Below are 19,206 nucleotides of genomic sequence, written 5' to 3' on the forward strand. Positions count from 1 at the left end.
CAGGATCATACATCAGTGCACACATACAAGTAGGGATCATACATCAGTGCACACATACAGGTAGGGATCATACATCAGTGCACACATACAGGTAGGGATCATACATCAGTGCACACATACAAGTAGGGATCATACATCAGTGCACACATACAAGTAGCGATCATACATCAGTGCACACATACAGGATCATACATCAGTGCACACATACAAGTAGGGATCATACATCAGTGCACACATAGAAGCAGGGATCATATATCAGTGCACACATACAAGTAGGGAACATATATCAGTGCACACATATAAGCAGCGATCATACATCAGTGCACACATACAAGTAGGGATCATACATCAGTGCATACATACAAGTAGGGAACATATATCAGTGCACACGTACAAGCAGCGATCATACATCAGTGCACACATACAAGTAGGGATCATACATCAGTGCACACATACAAGTAGGGATCATTTATCAGTGCACACATACAAGTAGCGATCATACATCACTGCACACATACAAGTAGCGATTAGAGATGAGCGAGCACCAAAATGCTCGGGTGCTCGTTACTCGGGACGAAATTATCACGATGCTCGAGGGTTCGTTTCGAATAACGAACCCCATTGAAGTCAATGGGCGACCCGAGCATTTTTGTATTTCGCCGATGCTCGCTACGGTTTCCATTTGTGAAAATCTGGGCAATTCAAGAAAGTGATGGGAACGACACAGCAACGGATAGGGCAGGCGAGGGGCTACATGTTGGGCTGCATCTCAAGTTCCCAGGTCCCACTATTAAGCCACAATAGCGGCAAGAGTGCCCCCCCCCTCCCAACAACTTTTACTTCTGAAAAGCCCTCATTAGCAATGCATACCTTAGCTAAGCACCACACTACCTCCAACAAAGCACAATCACTGCCTGCATGACACTCCGCTGCCACTTCTCCTGGGTTACAAGCTGCCTCCCCGCACGACCCAGTGTCCACAGCGCACACCAAAGTGTCCCTGCGCAGCCTTCAGCTGCACTCATGCCACGCCACCCTCATGTCTATTTATAAGTGCGTCTGCCATGAGGAGGAACCGCAGGCACACACTGCAGAGGGTTGGCACAGCTAGGCAGCGACCCTCTTTAAAAGGGGCGGGGCGATAGCCCACAATGCTGTACAGAAGCAATGAGAAATATAATCCTGTGCCACCTCCATCAGGAGCTGCACACGTGGGCATAGCAATGGGGAACCTATGTGCCACACACTATTCATTCTGTCAAGGTGTCTGCATGCCCCAGTCAGACCGCGTTTTTTTATAAATAGTCACAGGCAGGTACAACTCCGCAATGGGAATTCCGTGTGCACCCACAGCATGGGTGGGTGCCAGGAAGCCACCGGCTGTACATAAATGTATCCCATTGCAGTGCCCATCACAGCTGAGGTAACGTCCGATTAAATGCAGGTGGGCTTCGGCCCACACTACATGCCCCAACCTGATCTGGGTTTTAAATTCATAGACACAGGCAGGTACAACTCCCTATTGTGAAGTCCCTGTGGACCGACAGCATGGGTGGGTGCCAGGAAGCCACCGGCGGTACATAAATATATCCCATTGCATTGCCCATCACAGCTGAGGTAGTAATGTCATGTTTAATGCAGGTGGGCTTCGGCCCACACTGCATGCCCCAGTCAGACTGGGGTTCTTTAGAAGTGGACACATGCAGTTACAACTCCGTGTGGACCGACAGCATGGGTGGGTGCCAAGAACCCACCGGCGGTACATAAATAAATCCCATTGCAGTGCCCAACACAGCTGATGTAACGTCAGCTGTAATGCAGGTGGGCAAAAAATTACTAGGATTACACTGTAGGCGAGGGCCCCAAAAAATTGGTGTACCAACAGTACTAATGTACATCAGAAAAATTGCCCATGCCCAACCAAGAGGGCAGGTGAAACCCATTAATCGCTTTGGTTAATGTGGCTTAAGTGGTAACTAGGCCTGGAGGCAGCCCAGTTAAAATAAAAATTGGTTCAGGTGAAAGTTTCAACGCTTTAATGAGCATTGAAACGTATAAAAATTGTTTAGAAAAATTATATGACTGAGCCTTGTGGGCCTAAGAAAAATTGCCCGTTCGGTGTGAATATGTGAGGTTTCAGGAGGAGGAGCAGGAGGAGGAGGAGGAATATTATACACAGATTGATGAAGCTAAAAGCTCCCCGTTTTTGATGGTGATAGAGAACGATGCTTCCATCCGCGGGTGCAGCCTACGTATTGCTTACGTATCGCTGCTGTCCACTGGTGGAGAAGAGAAGTCTGGGGAAATCCAGGCTTTGTTCATCTTGATGAGTGTAAGCCTGTCGGCACTGTCGGTTGACAGGCGGGTACGCTTATCTGTGATGATTCCCCCAGCCGCACTAAACACACTCTCTGACAAGACGCTAGCCGCAGGACAAGCAAGCACCTCCAGGGCATACAGCGCGAGTTCAGGCCACGTGTCCAGCTTCGACACCCAGTAGTTGTAGGGGCAGAGGCGTCACGGAGGACGGTCGTGCGATCGGCTACGTACTCCCTCACCATCCTTTTACAGTGCTCCCGCCGACTCAGCCTTGACTGGGGAGCAGTGACACAGTCTTGCTGGGGAGCCAGAAAGCTGTCAAAGGCCTTAGAGAGTGTTCCCCTGCCTGTGCTGTACATGTTGCCTGATCTCCGTGCCTCCCCTGCTACCTGGCCCTCGGAACTGCGCCTTCGGCCACTAGCGCTGTCGGATGGGAATTTGTACCATCAGTTTGTCTGCCAGGGTCCTGTGGTATAGCATCACTCTCGAACCCCTTTCCTCTTCGGGTATGAGAGTGGAAAGGTTCTCCTTATACCGTGGGTTGAGCAGTGTGTACACCCAGTAATCCGTAGTGGCCAGAATGTGTGTAACGCGAGGGTCACAAGAAAGGCATCCTAACATGAAGTCAGCCATGTGTGCCAGGGTACCTGTACGCAACACATGGCTGTCCTTACTAGGAAGATCACTTTCAGGATCCTCCTCCTCCTCCTCCTCAGGCCATACACGCTGAAAGGATGACAGGCAAGCAGCATGGGTACCCTCAGCAGTGGGCCAAGCTGTCTCTTCCTCCTCCTCAGCATGCTCCTCCCCCTCCTCCTCCTCCTCCTCCTCAACGCGCTGAGATATAGACATGAGGGTGCTCTGACTATCCAGCGACATACTTCCCCCTCCTCCATTTCCGAGCGCAAAGCGTCTGCCTTTATGCTTTGCAGGGAACTTCTCAAGAGGCATAGCAGAGGAATGGTGACGCTAATGATTGCAGCATCGCCGCTCAGCATCTGGGTAGACTCCTCAAAGTTTCCAAGGACCTGGCAGATGTCTGCCAACCAGGCCCACTCTTCTGTAAAGAATTGAGGAGGCTGACTCCCACTGCGCCGCCCATGTTGGAGTTGGTATTCCACTATAGCTCTACGCTGCTCATAGAGCCTGGCCAACATGTGGAGCGTAGAGTTCCACCATGTGGGCACGTCGCACAGCAGTCGGTGCACTGGCAGATTAAACCGATGTTGCAGGGTGCGCAGGGTGGCAGCGTCAGTGTGGGACTTGCGGAAATGTGCGCAGAGCCGGCGCACCTTTCCGAGCAGGTCTGACAAGCGTGGGTAGCTTTTCAGAAAGCGCTGAACCACCAAATTAAAGACGTGGGCCAGGCATGGCACGTGCGTGAGGCTGCCGAGCTGCAGCCTTGAGGCTTCTAATGGTGCGACTGGATGAAATGATGTCCATCACCTGTGGAAGCTGCTTGGATGGAGTTTGTATGTATTCTTTGTGTTTCTCCTCCTGCTCCAAAATAGGAAGAACAAGCATGGTGCCGTGCAAGGCCAACATCTGTACGGAGATGTGGTTCTCAATGAGATTTGAACCTAGGATGGCAGTAGTACTAACCACTGAGCCACATTCATTGGAATACACACCACACCAATTTTCTTCCAACCTCTAGTAAGAATCAAATGTGGGAAAATTGACCTAATTTTATCCCCCTTATGATCATGATGAGCAACACTAGTGTAATATTATATTATGGGTGTGTTTACTGCCATGAATGATATGATGTGCTGTGAGATTGGTTCTATCATACCCAGTGACTCCAGGCCTAACATATGTTCCAGAACTGATCCAGCGTGGGACATCTTTGAAGACATGGGGGTCTACAAGGTGACAGTGGCCACAGGAAGCCATCTCCTTGCTGGGACCAACAACATTATCTACATCAGCCTTGTGGGAATAAAGGAAGAAAGTGCAAAGCATAAGTTGGGCCACGGCTGGAGACGTGCATCGGTGAGTGTTCCCATAGTCAGGACCAGCTCCAGGTGTATGTAGACCTAGGGTGGCAGAGTTGCAGTCTTCCAGTCTGCCCCACCATTGATAAATCTAAATCCTATTAACCAGCTTACCATGGGTTCTTCAGTCCTCATGGGCTCTGGAATCTAATCAGTTTTGTAGGGTCCTGACATTGTAAACCAGTCAGTGGAGGGGAAACCACAACCACTTGTCACTGGGTTCAATGGTGGCACCGGTGTCCTGCAGCTTTGTTGTTGGTGACTTTTGTGGGTTTCCTTTAGATTCACCTTTTTTCTAATTTTCCTAAACAGGGACAATGACTAAGAAGTGAAGTGCTCCTGCTGACCGAAGAAGGTCTGGTAGATTTAGGGGGTTCTTCTTTTTGTCTCTACAGGAGTGTGACTTTAGGTTGAACATTAAGGAAGATATTGGGGAGCTCCTGTCGGTGCGACTCTTCAAGGAGAGATATCTGCTCCAACTCCAGGATGCCTGGTACTGCGAGAATGTCAAGGTCATCAACCCCATTGGGAAGCTCCACCAGTTCCCAGTCTACCAGTGGATCTCCGAAGAAACCAGTGTGCTGATTCCAGAGGGGAGAGGTGAGTACTCCTGAGCAGGGGGATGACCCAGACATGGAGGGAAAACCTTCTATAATATGCAGCTCCACCCAGAGAACATATCATGGTAGTCTAGTCAGGCTGATGACTCACAGCCATCTGGTCAGCTGTCATCCCACTATGTTTATTAACAGGAAGAAGAACAAGATGGAGGTCGGGTAGTAGGATAAAGAAACTTACTGACTCCAAATACGGCAATCAAAATAAAACCCGGGTTCAGCAGCCCATCTCCAGCATCATGTGTATTATATTCATATAACAAGTCAACCATTCCAACAGGAAGGGAATCCTCTTGGAATCCTCTTACAGTAGAGGCTCTATAGTGTGACCGCTCTTACAGTAGAGGCTCCATAGTGTGACCACTCTTACAGTAGAGCTCCATAGTGTGACCGCTCTTACAGTAGAGCTCTATAGTGTGACCGCTCTTACAGTAGAGCTCCATAGTGTGACCGCTCTTACAGTAGAGCTCCATAGTGTGACTGCTCTTACAGTAGAGGCTCCATAGTGTGACCGCTCTTACTGTAGAGAATCCATAGTGTGATCGCTCTTACAGTAGAGCTCCATAGTGTGACCGCTCTTACAGTAGAGGCTCCATAGTGTGACCGCTCTTACAGTAGAGGCTCCATAGTGTGACCGCTCTTACAGTAGAGGCTCCATAGTGTGACCGCTCTTACAGTAGAGCTCCATAGTGGGACCGCTCTTACAGTAGAGGCTCCATAGTGTGACCGCTCTTACAGTAGAGCTCCATAGTGTGACCACCCTTACAGTAGAGGCTCCATAGTGTGACCGCTCTTACAGTAGAGGCTCCATAATGTGACCGCTCTTACAGTAGAGGCTCCATAGTGTGACCGCTCTTACAGTAGAGCTCTATAGTGTGACCGCTCTTACAGTAGAGCTCCATAGTGTGACTGCTCTTACAGTAGAGGCTCCATAGTGTGACCGCTCTTACTGTAGAGAATCCATAGTGTGATCGCTCTTACAGTAGAGCTCCATAGTGTGACCGCTCTTACAGTAGAGGCTCCATAGTGTGACCGCTCTTACAGTAGAGGCTCCATAGTGTGACCGCTCTTACAGTAGAGGCTCCATAATGTGACCGCTCTTACAGTAGAGGCTCCATAGTGTGACCGCTCTTACAGTAGGGGCTCCATAGTGTGACCGCTCTTACAGTAGAGCTCTATACTGTGACCGCTCTTACAGTAGAGCTCCATAGTGTAACCACTCTTACGGTAGAGGCTTCATAGTCTAATGTCTCTTATAGTAGAGCTCCATAGTTTGACCCCTCTGATATTTGAGCTCCATAATGTGACCGCTCTTACAGTAGAGGCTCCATAATGTGACCGCTCTTACAGTAGAGGCTCCATAGTGTGACCGCTCTTACAGTAGAGCTCCATAGTGTGACCGCTCTTACAGTAGAGGCTCCATAGTGTGACCGCTCTTACAGTAGAGGATCCATAGTGTGACTGCTCTTACGGTAGAGGCTCCATAGTCTAATGACTCTTATAGTAGAGCTCCATAGTTTGACCCCTCTTATATTAGAGCTCTATAGTATGACCGCTCTTACAGTAGAGCTCCATAGTGTGACCGCTCTTACAGTAAAGGCTCCATAGTGTGACTGCTCTTACAGTAGAGCTCCATATTGTGACCGCTCTTACAGTAGAGCTCCATAGTGTGACCGCTCTTACAGTAGAGGCTCCATAGTGTGACCGCTCTTACAGTAGGGCTCCATAGTGTGACCGCTCTTACAGTAGAGGCTCCATAGTGTGACCGCTCTTACAGTAGAGGCTCCATAGTGTGACCACTCTTACAGTAGAGGCTCCATAGTGTGACCGCTCTTACAGTAGAGGCTCCATAGTGTGACCGCTCTTACAGTAGGGCTCCATAGTGTGACCGCTCTTACAGTAGAGGCTCCATAGTGTGACCGCTCTTACAGTAGAGGCTCCATAGTGTGACCGCTCTTACAGTAGAGAGCTCCATAGTGTGACCGCTCTTACAGTAGAGGCTCCATAGTGTGACCGCTCTTACAGTAGAGCTCCATAGTGTGACCGCTCTTACAGTAGAGGCTCCATAGTGTGACCGCTCTTACAGTAGAGGATCCATAGTGTGACTGCTCTTACGGTAGAGGCTCCATAGTCTAATGACTCTTATAGTAGAGCTCCATAGTTTGACCCCTCTTATATTAGAGCTCTATAGTATGACCGCTCTTACAGTAGAGCTCCATAGTGTGACCGCTCTTACAGTAAAGGCTCCATAGTGTGACTGCTCTTACAGTAGAGCTCCATATTGTGACCGCTCTTACAGTAGAGCTCCATAGTGTGACCGCTCTTACAGTAGAGGCTCCATAGTGTGACCGCTCTTACAGTAGGGCTCCATAGTGTGACCGCTCTTACAGTAGAGCTCCATAGTGTGACCGCTCTTACAGTAGAGGCTCCATAGTGTGACCACTCTTACAGTAGAGGCTCCATAGTGTGACCGCTCTTACAGTAGAGGCTCCATAGTGTGACCGCTCTTACAGTCGGGCTCCATAGTGTGACCGCTCTTACAGTAGAGGCTCCATAGTGTGACCGCTCTTACAGTAGAGGCTCCATAGTGTGACCGTTTTTACAGTAGAGAGCTCCATAGTGTGACCGCTCTTACAGTAGAGCTCCATAGTGTGACCGCTCTTACAGTAGAGCTCCATAGTGTGAACACTCTTACAGTAGAGCTCCATAGTGTGACCGCTCTTACAGTAAAGGCTCCATAGTGTGACCGCTCTTACAGTAGAGGCTCCATAGTGTGACCGCTCTTACAGTAGAGGCTCCATAGTGTGACCGCTCTTACAGTAGAGGCTCCATAGTGTGACGGCTCTTACAGTATAGCTCCATAGTGTGACTGCTCTTACAGTAGAGGCTCCATAATGTGATTGCTCTTACTGTAGAGGCTCCATAGTATGACTGCATTTATGGCAGCTGGGCCCCTAAGATCAATGAATTCGTCAGGACGTTAAGCTGATATTTGCCTCCAGTGGACTTTCCATGTAACATACAGACATTGGGGTTTCCAGCTGAGAGATCCAAGGACTCCTAAAAATGCTCTGATAGGGCCTATATAAAGTAGACTTTAATGCTTTAATTATCAGCCATCTATCGAAATTCCGTCTCTGTATTCCTGCCTCACAAGAGTCATAACGCTTTCACTTTCCATGAGGACTATGAGGATATAAGGTGTTTTACAGAACAAGTTTACCTGGTGTTAAGTACTGTTATATGAAACAGATGAAAGTCTTATAACTGTGACACCTTTGGTCAACCAGAAGGTTTCGGAGCACAAGGGCCCCTTCATCAGGCAGGGTAACAATTGTGAAAACTCTGAACATGTTGTGTGATGATTGAACTTCTGGAGATTCTCCGGTCACTCCTGGTTACTCCCTAGAAGTCTACAGCAGCGCCCGTCCTAGCAGAGGATTGTGTATCCTCTACGGGGGGCGGTAAACATGACGAGTTTTGGCATTATGTAGTTTTTACGGCGTTCATCATACTGGATAAAAAAAGATTTAAAAAGTTCTGGGTTTTACGGAAGCAGAAATACCAATTTCATTCTTTTATTGCTAGATTTTTAAGTTCTCTTAGTTTCACCTCTTGTTATTTCCAGCAGGGACTTGAAGTTCCGATCACTTGTACAATATATAGTACTTTTATCCTTAGACCCTCAGCAGGGTTAAATAGGCGTGAATACATACAGCCCTGCGAAGCCTTTACTAGACCCCGGCTGTCATGAACACCCATTGGCAACTACAATGGCATGGAGGCTGATGGGATGCCAGAGATGTGCTGACCATTCCTATGTCATCAAAGAAGATGTGATCAGCTGACACATTAGTATTTCCTTATATGTTGGCAGATCGCTGGAATACAAGGGAGCGATGATTGGGAACAAACCTTCAAACTGCGCATTACCAGCCCATGTAAAAAAGCCCCAAGAATATTTTTAGGAAGCTCTGGTGGAGCACATAGTCCCTGCAGGGGGCGCTACCTCCAGTCACTGCGACCTGTTCTTCTTTCAGGCAATATATTGTCACTGGGCTCGGACAATGTCTATGAAGATCAACGGAGGAGACATCTGGAGAACAATAGAGAAGTTTACAAGTGAGTGACACTCCTCCAAGAGCAGGAAGCCCATGTGATATGGATAGTGGGGGGCACCCCAGGAACATGACCCCCATTTATGTCTAACACTAGTGATTGTTTTGCAGGTGGAAGATGTATGCTCCAGGGTCCCCACACTGCATCGATGCAGACGGCATTGGTGATCTTCCTGTCAACGAACAGTTCTCCGACCAAAAGCGTGGCAGCTTCCTATTTAGGGGGGCAATATCGTAAGTTCTCATTAAACCTCAATTGTTCTGGATGAATTAGGAGCTTGTATCAATTGTGTTGTATTGGAAAATGCAGGAGGGGTCTAGAAGCTTTCATTACTGGCCCACCACAGATGTTGATGGGGTCAAGTTAACAATCACAAGTTTCTAGATTTCACCCCTCAGCCCGAGCCCATATACACCATTTCAAAAACAATCCGCCCCCAGAAGAAATTGTCGTTCTGCTGCAGACCCGGACATGCGGTTTCATCTCAGGCAGATATGTAAATGATGAGAGTTGTGGTGATTAGATGGACGGTCTTGTCCCCGGAGGCCATAATAGTGGTTCCCCCCTTGGCCTATAAAAGGCTCTCGGAGGCCCCTTGTGTGTAGTGACCTCTTCTTCCACTTGTAGAGCTTGTTGACCACAAGACACCTCTACGATGCAGAGAAGAGATTTCACCCCGTTACCAGAGTCTGAGAGGGGCGCATTATTGGAACACGAGCAACTGGATGGTCGTATTGATTAATTGTCCCCCACCAGCCGTTATGACCAGACTGTTAGGAGGTGTTGGGAACAGTGGATGTCTGAGGGCACACAAGGTGACTGGGCTCAGGACGCCCCCTACAGACCACCAGTAGAGAAGACCGTCTGATCATCCGAAAAGCACCAGCAGCTCCAACTGTTCTGTTGTCCACCATCCAGAGACAGGGGGCACCATCTTACACCCCTGTGTCTGTTGGAACCATTTCCAGGCGCTTGGCTGAAGGACATTTGGTCTCACAGCCCCTATGACATGTACAGCCTCTGCCCCCCCACCTTTACCTCCGTCTACAGTAGTGTTGTGTGGTCACTGGGGAGAAGTTATCTATATATATAAAATTGAATGTATGTCTGTCTGTCTGTCTGTCTGTCCTTTATGCGCTACTACACCATCCATCCGATCGCCATGAGACTTTGGGAAGTTGTTGAGTACACTCCTGGGAAGATTATAGGCATAGTACAACTATTCTATGATAAATGGCGCGTGTGTGAGCGTTGTCGACGGTTACGCCCCCCCCACACGTAGATCGTTCGATTTCCATCATTGCCACTAATTCTCTCACTTCCTGATGTCGCAGAAACATGAAATTTGACACGAGCATTGATTATGTCATAAATAGGAAAAGTTAATGGGTCCCAACTCGATTATTCAATTCTATGCGCAAAAGAATTAGCGTCCAAATTTTACGTACGGAATCTAATTCTCTCACTTCCCGATATATATAAATGCGTGTCTGTCTGTCTGTCCTTTATGCATTACTACACTATTCATCCAATTGCCATGAAACTTTGTGAAGTTGTTGAGTACACTCCTGGGAAGATTACTGGCATAGTACAACTATCCTACGATAGGTGGGGCGCGTGCGAGCGTCGTCGACAGTTATGCCCCCCAGACAAAGATCGTTTGATTTCCATCTCAAGCACGAAAGCAAGAGGCATTACGAGCAACGGGAGGCGTGTTCAACCACAAGATGATGCATCCGCCGAACGTATCGCAAGACAATTGCTGGATATTGAGAATGCTGAGGTAACATGAAAGCTGCGCTGTGATTGGTTGTTATATATTATACTGAGGTAACATGAAAGCTGCGCTGTGATTGGTTGTTATATATTATACTGCTGAGGTAACATGAAAGCTGCGCTGTGATTGGTTGTTATATATTATACTGAGGTAACATGAAAGCTGTGCTGTGATTGGTTGTTGTATATTATACTGAGGTAACATGAAAGCTGTGCTGTGATTGGTTGTTATATATTATACTGAGGTAACATGAAAGCTGTGCTGTGATTGGTTGTTGTATATTATACTGCTGAGGTAACATGAAAGCTGTGCTGTGATTGGTTGTTATATATTATACTGAGGTAACATGAAAGCCGCGCTGTGATTGGTTGTTATATATTATACTGAGGTAACATGAAAGCCGCGCTGTGATTGGTTGTTATATATTATACTGAGGTAACATGAAAGCCGCGCTGTGATTGGTTGTTATATATTATACTGAGGTAACATGAAAGCCGCGCTGTGATTGGTTGTTATATATTATACTGAGGTAACATGAAAGCCGCGCTGTGATTGGTTGTTATATATTATACTGAGGTAACATGAAAGCTGCGCTGTGATTGGTTGTTATCTAGATATATAAAATTGAATGTCTGTCTGTCTTCGCAGCAACGCGCGACGGGTAAGCTAGTACAATATAAAATGAAGGACACCTGATTCTTATATTATCCTCTGTGTGCTACAATCTATGATCTTCTTTGACGAGAGGACTGATGACCTCCTGAACTCCATCTGCTTTCTTACAGGGGAGCAGAAGTAGCTGTAAAAGGTCTTACATTTAATAAAAATTCCTGGAAAACTGTAGACGACATCAAGACGATATTTACCTGCAAGAGAAGCGACATCTCCGGTGCGTTTCCTCTACGTCTCTTCTGTGGTGGTCTCCGTGTGATTTCAGCTCCTGTCTTCTCTGGCCTCCTCACTTCTTGTACTTTTGGTTTCCAGCATATTTGCTATAAGCCTCATAGATGCAGTTCTGGTCTTACTAGATTATAAATGGCTTGTACGCCTCCTCTTTGGGCCTTGCGGGGCACGGGGGAAGACAGGCAGTAGGGGATTTCATGTGGAAATCAGTTATTAGAAAGCAATCGGGGGGGGGGGGGGGGGCGGCGGTAAGGAGGTGCAGGGATAACATTAAACCGTCTTTGTCTTATTCGCTTTGGCTTTCTGTCCACTAGAGTCTTCCTGGACCTTCTAATATGAGCCATAATAATAGCCTCTCGTAAAGAGGGCTCCTCCTGGCGATTGGTGCAGGATCATTTCTTTACGTATGCCTTTATCGTAGAGCCGTCTCCATCACATTCTATTGGCTAGCTCAGAATGTAAAAGCATCACCTTGCATATATAGTTAACACAACAAAGAGAGCCCTCAGAGTCCCCGCCATGCACAAAATGATCTGTTCGGCCGCTTTCACACACAATTGTCTTGCGATGCACCAGTGCTACGAACCGCATGTATGTGCGGCCCGCGCTGTCCTGCGGGTTCCTTCACATTAGGAGGTTTTGTAGGCTGCTACATTGCAAGGGAAAAAAATGCAGCGAGCTGAATATCGCTGCAATCTGTGATGTTTTGTAGCCCATGTTTCTCTATGGAGACTTCCTTTGTGTTGCATCGCATCGCATGAAATCACAGTTTTCGTTCGGCGCAACTTTAACAGAAGGAAGCCCTACTGTGTCCCCTAAAATAACCCCTAGCTGCATTAAAAACAACTATACATTACCTAACAGGCGCTGTCCGCTCCGCTGCACTTCCTATCCTGAAGCTCAGGCACACTTGTTTGCAGTCTACAGCCGCCGCTTCCTGATTAGAGGGTTCATAAATCCCGCCTCCAGTTGGTGCTGGCTCTGATTGGCTGAGCAGCAGTGCTTGAGAACCACCTGACCGGGCACGTGAAACCCCACAAATTACCCCATTTTAAAAACTATACCCTTTATGTCTTCACTTAGGGGTGTTGGAGTATTTTGACCGGACAGTTTTTTTTCAGGAGCTAATGCAATTTAAGGAGAAAAAAATAAAATTTCCTATTTTTGCAAATATGTCATTTTAAAGACATAATTTTTTTCTATAGTGCGCATGAGAATGAGAATTTACACCCCAAAATGGATTCCCCTGTTTGTCCTGTGTTTAGAGTCATACCCGTTGGGGTCCTAATCTTCTGTCCGTATGCACAAACCGAAAGCAGCAGCCGGGGGCTTTCAGAACAGGCATTTCGCTTAAAGGTGTTTTGGGCCACATTGCCCACTTGTAGACCCCTTGAGGGGCCAAAACCATAGAGAACTCCCACAAATGACCCCATTTTGGAAACTAGACCCCTTAACGAATTCCTCTAGGGGTGTACTGCATATTTGACTTGCAATTTTTGAATGAATCTAAGCAAAGTAGAAGAAAAGAATTGCGATTCTAATTTTTTTTGGCAATTGTGTCATTTTAAAAAAAGGTTTTTGTTGTACAGCACACATATAACCCCAAAATGTATCCTACTGTTCGTCCCATGTTCAGAAACATATCCATTGTAGCCCCATCTACTTAGAGGACACATGGCTAGGCCTATAATAGAGGGAACACCTGTTGACAATCACGTGACTGGGGAAGGGGAGGGAGGGCTCCCCATGGCCCCCATGCAGCTTCATGTTATTGGCTGCCTCCGGGGACCGGAAGCATGGAGCTGTCACATCCACAGCCTGCAGGGCTTTAATCCCCAGAGGATGCGTGCTTTTACATCCTTGGGGATTAAAGCTCACTTAATTTGGACAGGACTAGAGATGAGCGAGCACCAAAATGCTCGGGTGCTCGTTACTCGAGACAAACTTTTCGCGATGCTCGAGGGTTCGTTTCGAGTAACGAACCCCATTGAAGTCAATGGGCGACCCGAGCATTTTTGTATTTCGCCGATGCTCGCTAAGGTTTCCATGTGTGAAAATCTGGGCAATTCAAGAAAGTGATGGGAACGACACAGCAACGGATAGGGCAGGCGAGGGGCTACATGTTGGGCTACATCTCAAGTTCACAGGTCGCACTATTAAGCCACAATAGCGGCAAGAGTGGGCCCCCCCCCCAACAATTTTTACTTGGGACAAACCCTCATTAGCAATGCATACCTTAGCTAAGCACCACACTACCTCCAACAAAGCACAATCACTGCCTGCGGGACACTCCGCTGCCACTTCTCCTGCGTTACATGCTGCCCAACCCCCCGCATGACCCAGTGTCCACAGCGCACACCAAAGTGTCCCTGCGCAGCCTTCAGCTACCCTCATGCCACACGCTGGCCTCATAGCCACACCACCCTCATGTCTATTTATAAGCGTGTCTGCCATGAGGGGGAACCGTAGGCACACACTGCAGAGGGTTGGCAGGGCCAGGCAGCGACCCTCGTTAAAAGGGGCGGGGCGATAGTCCACAATGCTGTACAGAAGCAATGAGAAATCCAATCCTGTGCCACCTCCATCTGGAGCTGCAAACGTGGGCATAGCAATGGGGAACCCATGTGCCACACAGTATTCATTCTGTCAACGTGTCTGCATGCCCCAGTCAGACCGGGGTTTTTTATAAATAGTCACAGGCAGGTACAACTCCGCAATGGGAATTCCATGTGCACCCACAGCATGGGTGGCTCCCTGGAACCCACCGGCTGTACATAAATGTATCCCATTGTATTGCCCATCACAGCTGAGGTAACGTCAGGTTTAATGCAGGTGGGCTTCGGCCCACACTGCATGCCCCAGTCAGACTGGGGTTCTTTAGAAGTGGACACATGGAGTTACAACTCCGTGTGGACCGACAGAATGGGTGGCTCCCTGGAACCCACCGGCGGTACATAAATATATCCCATTGCAGTGCCCATCACAGCTGAGGTAACGTCCGATTAAATGCAGGTGGTCTTCGGCCCACACTGCATGCCCCAACCTGACCGGGGTTTTTAATACATAGACACTAGCAGGTACAAATCCCTAATGTGAAGTCCCTGTGGACCCACAGCATGGGTGGCTCCCTGGAACCCATCGGCGGTACATAAATGTATCCCATTGCAGTGCCCTGCTCAGCAGAGCTAACGTCACATACAATACAGGTGTGCTTCGGCCCACAGTGCATGCCCCAGTCAGACTGGTAATATGTACCTTAACAGTAACCTCGTTGGTGGGAATGTGGTGGCGACTGCAGACCTAGTGGCGCGGTTTTATTTAGTTGGTTTTCGGAATGTGGCCAGGATTAAGTGGACCGTGGCGGGGGGGATGGTGGGGGGGCTCTCTTGTTGTGTCGGTAAAGGTGAAATTCTTGGACTGCCACCAGATGGACCAATGCAAAAGTATTTGCCAAGAATGTTTTCATTGTTGGAGGAGGAGGGGGATGTTTTTGAGGCACTACGTGTCCTCTACACGTGTCTTTGGTTATATGCACCTTAACAGTAACTGCGTTGGTGGGAAATGGCCTCACCACCATCATGTCTTTGTGAAGCCTCTGTTTCCACACCCCAGTGACATAGCATTAGCAGTGGTATAGGTAGAGCCCAGAATTAGTAATATTTCAGCGGTAGCATTAGGGACAGGCCCCAGTAACATATCACTAGCAGCATTATAGGGGGAGCACAGTATTAGTTCCATTTCAGTAGTAGTAGCAGTCCAGACAGGCCCCAGTAACATATCACTAGCAGCAGTATAGGGGGAGCACAGTATTAGTTCAATTTCAGTAGTAGTAGCAGTCCAGACAGGCCCCAGTAACAATTCCGAAGCAGCAGTATAGGGGGAGCACAGTATTAGTTCCATTTCAGTAGTAGTAGCAGTCAAGACAGGCCACAGTAACATTCCCGTTGCAGCAGTTTAGGGAGATAACAGTCTCTTTCACATTTCAGTAGTTGCAGTATAGACAAGGCCCCAGTTACATTTATGTAGCAAAAGTGTAGGCCAACCCCACACACCTTGCTGTACCATGAGTGCAGGCGAAGAACATAGAAATTACTAGGATTACACTGTAGGTGAGGGCCACAAAAAATTGGTGTACCAACAGTACTAATGTACCTCAGAAAAATTGCCCATGCCCAACCAAGAGGGCAGGTGAAACCCATTAATCGCTTTGGTTAATGTGGCTTAATTGGTAACTAGGCCTGGAGGCAGCCCAGTTAAAATAATAATTGGTTCAGGTGAAAGTTTCAACGCTTTAATGAGCATTGAAACGTATAAAAATTGTTTAGAAAAATTATATGACTGAGCCTTGTGGGCCTAAGAAAAATGGCCCGTTCGACGTGATTACGTGAGGTTTCAGGAGGAGGAGCAGGAGGAGGAGGAGGATGAATATAATACACAGATTGATGAAGCTAAAAGGTCCCCGTTTTTGATGGTGATAGAGAACAATGCTTCCATCCGCGGGTGCAGCCTACGTATTGCTTACGTATCGCTGCTGTCCGCTGGTGGAGAACAGAAGTCTGGGGAAATCCAGGCTTTGGTCATCTTGATGAGTGTAAGCCTGTCGGCAATGTCAGTTGACAGGCGGGTACGCTTATCTGTGATGATTCCCCCAGCCGCACTAAACACACTCTCTGACACAACGCTAGCCGCAGGACAAGCAAGCACCTCCAGGGCATACAGCGCGAGTTCAGGCCACGTGTCCAGCTTCGAAACCCAGTAGTTGTTGGAGGGAAGAGGCGTCACGGAGGACGGTCGTGCGATCGGCTACATACTCCCTCACCATCCTTTTACAGTGCTCCCGCTGACTCAGCCTTGACTGGGGAGCGGTGACACAGTCTTGCTGGGGAGCCATAAAGCTGGCAAAGGCCTTGGAGAGTGTTCCCCTGCCTGCGCTGTACATGCTGCCTGATCTCCGTGCCTCCCCTGCTACCTGGCCCTTGGAACTGCGCTTTCTGCCACTAGCACTGTCGGATGGGAATTTTACCATCAGTTTGTCCGCCAGGGTCCTGTGGTATAGCATCACTCTCGAACCCCTTTCCTCTTCGGGTATGAGAGTGGAAAGGTTCTCCTTATACCGTGGGTCGAGCAGTGTGTACACCCAGTAATCCGTAGTGGCCAGAATGCATGTAACGCGAGGGTCACGAGAAAGGCATCCTAACATGAAGTCCGCCATGTGTGCCAGGGTACCTATATGCAACACATGGCTGTCCTCAATAGGAAGATCACTTTCAGGATCATCCTCCTCCTCCTCCTCCTCAGGCCATACACGCTAAAAGGATGACAGGCAAGCAGCATGGGTACCCTCAGCAGTGGGCCAAGCTGTCTCTTCCTCCTCATCATCATGCTCCTCCCCCTCCTCCTCCTCCTCCTCAACGCGCTGAGATATAGACATGAGGGTGCTCTGACTATCCAGCGACATACTTCCCCCTTCTCCGTTTCCGAGCTCAAAGCGTCTGCCTTTATGCTTTGCAGGGAACTTCTCAAGAGGCATAGCAGAGAAATGGTGACGCTAATGATTGCTGCATCGCCGCTCACCATCTGGGTAGACTCCTCAAAGTTTCCAAGGACCTGGCAGATGGCTGCCAATCAGGCCCACTCTTCTGTAAAGAATTGAGGAGGCTGACTCCCACTACACCGCCCATGTTGGAGTTGGTATTCCACTATAGCTCTACGCTGCTCATAGAGCCGGGCTAACATGTGGAGCGTAGAGTTCCACAGAGTGGGCACGTCGCAAAGCAGTCGGTGCACTGGCAGATTAAACCGATGGTGTAGGGTCCGCAGGGTGGCAGCGTCCGTCTTGGACTTGCGGAAATGTGCGCTGAGCCGGCGCACCTTTCCCAGCAGGTCTGACAAGCGTGGGTAGCTTTTCAGAAAGCGCTGAACCACCAAATTAAAGACGTGGGCCAGGCATGGAACGTGCGTGAGGCTGCCGAGCTGCAGAGCCGCCACCAGGTTACGCCGGTTGTCACACACGACCATGCCCGGTTGGAGGCTGAGCGGCGAAAGCCAGCGGTCGGTCTGCTCTGTCAGACCCTGCAGCAGTTCGTGGGCCGTGTGCCTCTTCTCTCCTAAGCTGAGTAGTTTCAGCACAGCCTGCTGGCGCTTGCCCACCGCTGTGCTGCCACGCCGCGCGACACCGACTGCTGGCGACGTGCTGCTGCTGACACATCTTGATTGCGAGACAGAGGTTGCATAGGAGGAGGAGGGTGGTTTAGTGGAGGAAGCGTACACCGCGTTGGTGAGGGCGCATACAATGTTGCGGGAGACGTGGTCGTGCAGGGCTGGGACGGCACATCGGGAAAAGTAGTGGCGACTGGGAACCGAGTAGCGTGGGGCCGCCGCCGCCATCATGCTTTTTAAAGCCTCCGTTTCCACAAGCCTATACGGCAGCATCTCCAGGCTGATCAATTTGGCTATGTGCACATTTAACGCTTGAGCGTGCGGGTGCTAGGCGGCGTACTTGCGCTTGCGCTCAAACACTTGCGCTAGCGACGGCTGGACGCTGCGCTGAGAGACATTGCTGGATGGGGCCGAGGACAGCGGAGGTGAGGGTGTGGGTGCAGGCCAGGAGACGGTCGTCCCTGTGTCCTGAGAGGGTGGTTGGATCTCAGTAGCAGGTTGGGGCACAGGGGGAGAGGCAGTGGTGGTAAGGCTGGTGGTGGTGGCTCCCCGGCTGATCTTGGCGCGACAAACCTTGCACACCACTGTTCGTCGGTCGTCTGCACTCTCAGTGAAAAAATGCCAGACCTTTGAGCACCTCGGCCTCTGCAGGGTGGCATGGCGCAAGGGGGCGCTTTGGGAAACAGTTGGTGGATTATTCGGTCTGGCCCTGCCTCTACCCCTGGCCACCGCACTGCCTCTTCCAACCTGCCCTGCTGCTGCACTTGCTTCCCCCTCTGAAGACCTGTCCTAAGTAGGCGTAGCAAACCAGGTGGGGTCAGTCACCTCATCGTCCTGCTGCTCTTCCTCCGAATCCTCTGTGCGCTCCTCCCTCGGACTTACTGCAATTACTACTACCTGAGTGATAGACAACTGTGTCTCATCGTCATCGTCCTCCTCACCCACTGAAAGCTCTTGAGACAGTTGCCGGAAGTCCCCAGCCTCATCCCCCGGACCCCGGGAACTTTCCAAAGGTTGGGCATCGGTCACGACAAACTCCTCCGGTGGGAGAGGAACCATTGCTGCCCATTCTGGGCAGGGGCCCGAGAACAGTTCCTGGGAGTCTGCCTGCTCCTCAGAATGTGTCATTGTAATGGAGTGAGGAGGCTGGGAGGAAGGAGGAGCAGCAGCCAGAGGGTTCAGAGTTGCAGCAGTGGACGGCGTAGAAGTCTGGGTGGTCGATAAATTGCTGGATGCACTTTCTGCCATCCATGACAGGACCTGCTCACACCGCTCAGTTTCTAATAAAGGTCTACTGCGTGGACCCATTAATTGT

At 49.3% G+C, this 19,206-nt stretch overlaps 1 protein-coding gene across 1 annotated transcript in view; it reads left to right on the forward strand.

Annotated features, from left to right (window-relative positions):
• LOC136607523 (polyunsaturated fatty acid lipoxygenase ALOX15B-like) overlaps positions 1–19,206 on the forward strand; it is a 140,909-nt gene that overhangs the window by 18,832 nt on the left and 102,871 nt on the right. Inside the window, exons 2-6 of the mRNA XM_066589045.1 lie at positions 4,146–4,314; positions 4,712–4,916; positions 8,974–9,055; positions 9,163–9,285; positions 11,615–11,718. Coding sequence (XP_066445142.1) covers positions 4,177–4,314; positions 4,712–4,916; positions 8,974–9,055; positions 9,163–9,285; positions 11,615–11,718 — 652 coding nt within the window. The 5' untranslated portion in view covers positions 4,146–4,176. The remainder of the gene's footprint in view (positions 1–4,145; positions 4,315–4,711; positions 4,917–8,973; positions 9,056–9,162; positions 9,286–11,614; positions 11,719–19,206) is intronic.

The sequence above is a fragment of the Eleutherodactylus coqui genome, chromosome 1, assembly GCF_035609145.1.
Source record: "Eleutherodactylus coqui strain aEleCoq1 chromosome 1, aEleCoq1.hap1, whole genome shotgun sequence".
Classification (NCBI taxonomy): domain Eukaryota; kingdom Metazoa; phylum Chordata; class Amphibia; order Anura; family Eleutherodactylidae; genus Eleutherodactylus; species Eleutherodactylus coqui.